The 7,787-nt window shown below is 38.9% G+C and overlaps 2 protein-coding genes across 2 annotated transcripts; both read left to right on the forward strand.

The window, feature by feature from the left end:
- Positions 1 to 523: 523 nt before the first annotated feature.
- On the forward strand, positions 524 to 4,872 carry LOC113075848 (acyl-coenzyme A synthetase ACSM3, mitochondrial-like; the record flags this gene model as incomplete). Its single annotated transcript, XM_026248508.1, has 6 exons — positions 524 to 604; positions 3,455 to 3,550; positions 3,650 to 3,777; positions 3,847 to 3,946; positions 4,152 to 4,271; positions 4,395 to 4,872. Coding segments are annotated over 6 exons (633 nt in total), but the record flags the coding sequence as incomplete, so codon positions are not given.
- A 344-nt stretch (positions 4,873 to 5,216) lies between these two features.
- LOC113075847 (microtubule-associated protein 6 homolog) lies at positions 5,217 to 7,355 on the forward strand. The gene is made up of 2 exons (XM_026248506.1): positions 5,217 to 5,519; positions 6,805 to 7,355. The coding sequence occupies exons 1-2, from the start codon at positions 5,483 to 5,485 to the stop codon at positions 7,353 to 7,355; spliced, it is 588 nt and encodes a 195-aa protein (XP_026104291.1). The 5' UTR covers positions 5,217 to 5,482.
- The last annotated feature ends 432 nt before the right edge of the window (positions 7,356 to 7,787 follow it).

Below are 7,787 nucleotides of genomic sequence, written 5' to 3' on the forward strand. Positions count from 1 at the left end.
TTTTTTGTCAGCTGTTTGGACTCTCATTCTGACGGCACCATTCACTGCAGAGCAGTGCTTCTCAGCCTTGTTCCTGGAGGCCCCCAACACTGCACATATTGCATCTCTCTTTTGTCTGACAAACTCAGTTCAGGTCTTGGAGTCTCTACTAATGAGCTGATGGTGTGTTTTTTAAGGAGACATGGAAAACCTGCAGTGTTGGGAACCACTGCTGCAGAGGATCCACTGGTGAGCAAGTGATGTACTGCTAAATTTCTCCAAAGAAACAAACTCATCTATGTCTTGTATGGCCTGAGGGGGAGTAACAATTTTTTAGCAATTATTCCTTTAAACCGCTAAAACTCTTTGTTGAATTAGGTTTTATAGGATCATTATAGAGATGAGTGAAAATGGGTCCTAAATTAGCATCTGTTTTCATCTGTGATATGGTCACAGATTCATTATAGAGACACATAGAATAAAATTAAGCTTAGTCTGGTGTGCTGTCAAGCAAAGATATCTCATATCTCTTTTTTCCACCTAGGTTTTAATAGCAGGCACATTCAAAGGCATGAAGATCAAACCAGGATCTTTTGGAAAGGCATCACCAGGATATGATGTTCAGGTGCAGTAACAGTCCGGCCAGGGTTTAAAACTGGGTATTATAATACTTGATTGTTGTCCTGACTGGCTTTATTTTAATAATAACTGCAATATATGGGCTGAGATACAATAATATAATATAATATAATATAACTATAATATATCCGTGTTCATGGTGTGTGCACTTGGGATGGGTAATGCAGAGCACAATTCCGAGTATGGTTAACCATGCTTGGCAAATGTCACCACTTTCACTTTATATATACATAATATATTAGGGGTGTAACGATACGCGTATTCGTATTGAAACCGTTCGGTACGACGCTTTCGGTTCGGTACGCGGTACCATTATGTATACCGAACGGTTCGTTGGAGTAATTAATTATATTTTGAAAAAAAAAAAAAAAAAGAAGAGAGAAAGAAATATAATGATATGCGTTCAACAAGGTAGCCCAATAACCCAAACAACGTAACAGGCAACGCCCCTGACACTCCCGAAGAAGAAAAAAACACCATCTTATATGTTTATGGTTAGGCTACTCAGCAGGCGCTCGCTCACTCAGTACGCGCTGAAGGCTCGTTGCAAAATAGCCAATGCGTTTAACAGACTAGAAATGAGAAGATCCTCCAATAACCAACAGGTCTGGTGTTTGGGTGCACTTTGGATTCCCTTTAAGCTATAATGGTGATGGCAAGAGAGTGGTGGATAAAAAAACAACGGTATGTCGCATCTGCAACATGACAGGGTACACCAGCGGATTACAAAAAAAAAAAAAAAAAAAAAAAAACCAGCGGGAATATCTGGGATATATGCGTCAGTACTATCTGGGAAAAGACGAAAAAAAGGAGAAACATGCACGCAGCAAACTATCCCTGCAGCATTTAGACACTATAGCTTACAGGGAATCCAACCCAAACACCAGACCTGTTGGTTATTTTAGGATCTTATATTTCTGGTCTGTTAAATGCATTAGACATTTTGCAACGAGCCTTCAGCGCGTGCTGAGTGAGCGAGGCGCCTTAGGGCCGTTCACATATTGCGCCTAAAAACGCATGGAAAACGCTAAGCGCGTCTTTCTCCTCCTTTCCAAAGCGCTCGGGCAGAAGCGCTCATGAGGCGTCTGTCTTTGCTAAGCAACAATGACGTGCTCTCTCCATGAAGACGCGGAAATTTCAGCGAAGGATAAATGGATTTGCAGCTCTAAAAATCGCTTGAAGTAGCTCTGCTACTGAATTTATTTCAAAATTGCAATCCATATACAACTATGATCAGCTGTTCCTTCATCTTGGCTGAGCTCTCAACGTTGTTACGGGAAAGGATGAAGCTGATTGGTTGGTTCTTGTCACATGACCCCGCGGTGCGCTTGCGGCATTCTGAAAAGTTGAGATGTTTTACATTTTGCTGTATCTAAAACGTATCGAACCGAACCGAACCGAACCGTGACATTAGTGTATCGTATCGAACCGAACCGTGAATTTGTGAACCGTTTACACCCCTAATATATATATATATATATATATATATATATATATATATATATATATATAATATATATAATTTACAGTGTTGGGTGTAACGCGTTACAAAAGTAACGCGTTACTGTAATAATATTACTTTTTTCAGTAACTAGTAGTGTAAGGCATTACTCGTCTGAAAATGGTAATATTATTACAGTTTTCCCAAGCTAGTTACTTGCGTTACATTTGCCAGTAGCACCGTTCCATGCACACACAAGGCACACAACACAGAGAACAGAAGGGAAGGAAGGAGGGCGTGAATGGAACAGTGATTGGTCTGGGTTTGGCACGAGGTATCATTTACCATCACTGATTGGTCGACAGCCGGCAGCAGAGCGGCACGCTCAGACAGATGGGGAAAAATGGAAGCGTCAACAACGGCAAGCTCTTTTTCAGAGGAAGGTTCCAGCAACAGAAAGCTAGTTTCGACGGGTGGAGATTCAGTAATTATTTTGTAGGAGTGCTCCGATCCACCGATCGGCCGCTCGTTAATGCGCATCTCAGTAAAAGCCGGTTCTCTAAAGCGGTTTATTCCATCAGGTGCGTGGAACCATATGTTCATACAACCGTGCCAATAAACGCTGAAAATGAACTGGCATTTGCGCATCTTCTCACGTTAATAACGGCTCTGTGTAGTAACAGCTGCTCTATGTGAAATCACGCACCTGGATGGAATTAAACCGCTGATTAGGAGAACAGGTGTACTGACGAGCAGTAATATAAGTGAGTTGTGTAACAGTGATTTATGTGACTTCAATTATTTCTTATTAAACTGAAATCGAAAAGTAAAAACTATTTTTTGGAAAAACCACATCCTGGTGTTAGTCTTCATATGCTGCTGAATAGTGTTAACACGGATATAGAAAAATAAGGAGTGCAAGAGATTGATTCCTAATGTCAGTTTATTTTAATTAATACTACAGTAGTTCGGTTCCCTTTACATCTTTAACTACCCGTTAATTTATCAATTGAATGGGTGACCTATCCTCATTAATAGAGCAAACATTTGCCCCCCCCCCCGAGAGAATTGGCAGGAGCCGCCACTGATAAAGACCCTAAAGAACACTCCTCCTTTGTATGTTCTCCCTCCATCTGATGCATCTCAGGCAATCATAGAGTAATTAAGAAAAAAAAGATGTAACTAGTAATATAACTAGTAATATAACTAGTTACTTTCTCCAGGGAGTAATAAAGTAAAGTAAGGCATTACTATTTTTTGAGAGTAATATGTAATATGTAATATATTACTTTTTGAGTAACTAGCCCCAACACTGATAATTTATTTATTTTATTTTTTAATCTGATGGATTTTCTTGGTTTTCCTGAGGTGAACTATGGACTTTTTTGGTTTAAGGTGGTGGATGAAGATGGTTCTGTTGTGCCACGAGGACAAGAGGGAGACCTCGGCATCAGAGTCAAACCAGAGAGACCCTTCTCTCTTTTTTACAGAGTATACAGTACGTTTTCCTTTTTCACATAGTCTTTACGTAAAGTTCTGTGAGCTTGAGTTGCACTAATTAAACTTATTTGATCTAAATTCATCCTATAGGGGGAGCCAGAGCGTACGGCAGAATGTTTCCGAGGCGATTTCTACCTGACTGGTGACAGGGGAATGATGGACGATGAAGGATACCTGTGGTTCATCGGCAGAGCTGATGATGTCATCCTGTCTGCAGGGTACGGAATTCTGCTTATCATCCATGATGGCAAATTTGTATCTCATATCTCATGTTGTGTGTGTTTTAGGTACCGCATTGGTCCATTTGAGGTGGAAAACGCTTTGATAGAGCATCCAGCCGTAGCAGAATCTGCTGTGGTCAGCAGCCCTGATCCAGTTCGAGGAGAGGTAGTGCAGTGCATTCTGGGATTGCCGTCTCCATGAAGGATACATGCAGTGTGACCTTAGAATTAGGCAAAAATAAGTCTAAGTATGCAGTGTAAAAGATTTTGTATGTAGTTGATTTAAAATTGTAACTAAGATTATCATACATATGTAATACAAAACTGTGTTTATTTTTTATTTTTTTTTATTGTGCTGCTCCATGTTTCAGGTGGTGAAGGCTTTTGTAGTGCTGACAGCAGATTATAAATCAAGAAACCATAAGGAACTGATCCAGGAACTGCAAACACATGTGAAGACTGTGACAGCTCCTTATAAATATCCACGCAAGGTGACCTAGGATTCAAGTTCAGTACTTACGCATTTAATCCTTAACAGGAGAATTGAGTCAATTTTAAAGGAATATTTTGTTCCAGCTTTTAAATGTTTAACTCATTTTTTTTTTTTTTGTCAGATTGAGTTTGTGGATCATCTTCCCAAGACAGTGAGTGGGAAAATCAGGCGAGTGGAGTTAAGAAAGAAGGAATGGGGACAGCAAACCAGCAAACAAATCTGGAAATGAGAAAACTGATTTCTGAACAAATCACATTCCACCTTTTTGTATCCAACATTCCCAGATGTCTTCCCAGTTTAATGCACCACATATAAGACTTTCATCTCACCTGCAGGTGGAGGCATTTCATAAGAATCAAGCTGCAGAACTCATTTCTAATTTCATGCATCAAACATTTTATATGATTATACCTCATGTTCAATCATGTTTAAGTGGAGTAACTCAGAATTTATATGCCTTGCAGTTCAAATGCATTTAATTCTTTTCATATTAAATTTTTGATCATATTCAGCATATGCAAAACCTAAATGTGAATTAATTTGTAACAAAATAAGCATTTATATAATGAAAAAACAGTTTTTTTCAGTAATTAATAAAAGCATTTTGGGTGACTATATCAGTTAAATAAAACCTGTCAAACACAGAGTGATCCTTTTTTCCCTCAAGAGCATGATGTCATGTGACTGATGACAGATGGCAGACACAAATCTGATCTGTGCTGAATGATGAAAGGATTGTGAAGTTATAAAGATTTCTGAATTTCCCCTACAGAAAGTAATGAGGAATGGAGTGATTTTTCAGATGACAAATCTGTTGGTAAATTAGTCTTGACCACTAATGGAGAAAAACAGCTTTACTACAGTAAACCTATAACCTGTAGCTTGTCAAAAATAATAATAATATGACAGCTTTTTGAAAAATGAAAGGTTATTTTATTGAAGCTGTAAATTTCCCTCTCTGGTTATTCAAGGACCATAGAGGCTGAAATGTAGTGATGCGGCACACTCACTGACTGCAGTAATGAGAGACAGGTGCTGTTTAATTGACCTGTTTATGACCTTATGCTTATCAAGTGGAAAAACAGAGCCATAGATTTCACAACTGAAGTATCAAACCAAAATATGCCCGACCTCAGCCATTTCAACTGTTTCATGGCATGTCATTAAATCAGACTAGATGTTTAGGACAGCTTGTTTGTGTATGCAGAGATGTGTTTGTGGATCAATCTGTCAGTTTTGATTAGCGGTGAGTAATTTGAATGGCTCAAACTGCTAAAAGCCTGTCAAGACCTGAACTGCTTTCCTCTTCTTACAAAAAGTACTGTGGCTGTACCATACCATACACCATAGTACTGTGATATACAGTGGATTCCAATTCTGTGTCTACTAGTGAAATTAAATGCCTTCATATTAGTTTAGTAAATTGTGCTTTATTTTTAGAATTTTATTTTTATAATGTATATTATATATTACTTAGCAATAACAGTTTGAGTGAAAAGTTGAACTGACAACTTGGAAAAACCCTAATGTTATGGTATATTATTTATTAAGTTTCATATAATTGTAACATTTCTTAAAACTACATTTTTTAAAAGCTTTTTAGCTTTTGAAAGTTTATGTAGGCCTATGGTCTCAGACTTTTGAACACTGGGAATGGTGTGTTTTGCTGTAGTGTGTCAGGAAATATCAGTTTGCATTCCCCTACATTCATTTTGCCATTAATAGTAATAATCCAGTGAGATTTTGACCAGTGCTCCACACAGAGATCTGATCTCTTCATTATCCAGTCTGTTTGGAATAACATGAAGAAACAGAACAAACTGAGACAGACTCAATCCAGAAGAACTGTGGCATTGCTCCAAGACGCTTCAAAGAAACCTACCAGCAAAGCCACAGTTGAAAGTTTAGGCACCTAAGTGTAAAAATGCTGTATACTGCGGATGCTGTCAAGCATAACGTCATAAATAGATTTTCTTTATCATTAACTTCTATTAATTAAAATAAATCAAAATTTGTTGTGACCTAATTTTAATATATAATGCATATTAACTGTAAAGGAACAAAAATTATGTTTCAAGTTGGCTTTATATGGAGTACAGCATACCCCAGTGCAATATATCAAATTCTACTGCATATATCAAAAAGGCTAGTTCCATGGTACTTTTAGTTTGGGTAGACATCATCTGAATCAGTTGTAAGCGCATATGATGCCCAGAAATGCTGTCTAGGTAGGCTTAGGTAAAGGTTGTGATTAAAAGAGGATTTTTAGGGCATTAAGTTGAGCTCTGTCAGCTACAGCCATGAAGCGGACACACGGGTCACCGACTCCGATGTTTATGGATTATTATTTTTTTCTGCATGAAGTGCAAATCACGTGAGATGAATGTGCAATGACAGAGTCCCGACACCGAGTGGTCTCGCGCAGTTCTCGAGGAACGGACTCGGGTTCGCATTCCTTTCATGAAATCGAGCACTTCGTCGTGTTTTTACTGTGTTTTTCTTTCTTTCTTTTGTTTTGGTTTGTTTCCTAGCAATGGCTTGGCCGTGCATCAGCAGAGTGTGCTGCTTGGCTCGGTTCTGGAACCAGTTCGACAAATCGGATTTGTCGGTTCCACTAACGATTCAGAACTACTCTGACATCGCGGAGCAGGAGGTGCAATCCGTCACCAAACTCGTTTCCACGGAACGGGCGCCGAGCGTCGACTTCGTAACGCCGGATCACGCGGCGGGTGTCCGGCGGCCGCACCGGGGACGCACGGAACCGAGTTATAAACCCCGCGAAGAATACCATCCCCCGGGTGTGCCTTTCCCGAGCATCACCCAGTACAAACAGGATTACAAACCCTGGCCCATCCCGAAGAAGGATAACTTTCCCTGGATTAGTAACGGAGGGAAAGGCGGCACTTTAACGGATAGTCCGGTGAACGGTTACTCTAACGGAACGAGTCATCCGCGGACGGACAGACAGGAGCGCAGCGGCAGGCAGAGAGGAGGAGATCAGCTCAGCTCATACAGGGTACTTGCTGCTCGTTCTCATGGGAGCTGTTCTTCAGCACCTCTCATCCACCGCAGCACATCATGAGTAGGCTAAATGTATGTTCATAATATATTTTACTGCGATTCAACAGAGAAAATTATTTTATTACATTTATTTTAGAGTAGAAATATTACAAAAGACCAACATTACATACTAGGCTACTAATAATATCAATCTATAGATGTTAGTTTTTTTAAAATCTGGATTCTTCATAATTTCTATTTTTTATGTTCAAGTAAAAACAGATTACAAATACTACAATAAACCGGTTGTATTATTATTATTAATACTATCTATTTTCTTGTCTTTTATTTTGGCCTATTTAGTAAGTAAAAACATTAAAACGACGAAACCGATCTTAAAATAGTGATATTATATGGCCATATATTTCTCAATTTGTATTTATAAAATAGACTACTATACAAACATAAAATATGTAATATCACTTACCGGCATTATTATTATTATCCAAGTCAG

Source organism: Carassius auratus, unplaced genomic scaffold (genome assembly GCF_003368295.1).
Source record: "Carassius auratus strain Wakin unplaced genomic scaffold, ASM336829v1 scaf_tig00017763, whole genome shotgun sequence".
NCBI classification, from domain to species: domain Eukaryota; kingdom Metazoa; phylum Chordata; class Actinopteri; order Cypriniformes; family Cyprinidae; genus Carassius; species Carassius auratus.

Coding starts and splice junctions, on each gene's coding strand:
- LOC113075847 (XM_026248506.1), top strand. CDS start 5,483: ATGTGTTTGTGGATCAATCTGTCAGTTTTGATTAGCG. Junction 5,520..6,804: donor TCTGTCAGTTTTGATTAGCG/GTGAGTAATTTG, acceptor TTTGTTTCCTAG/CAATGGCTTGGCCGTGCATC.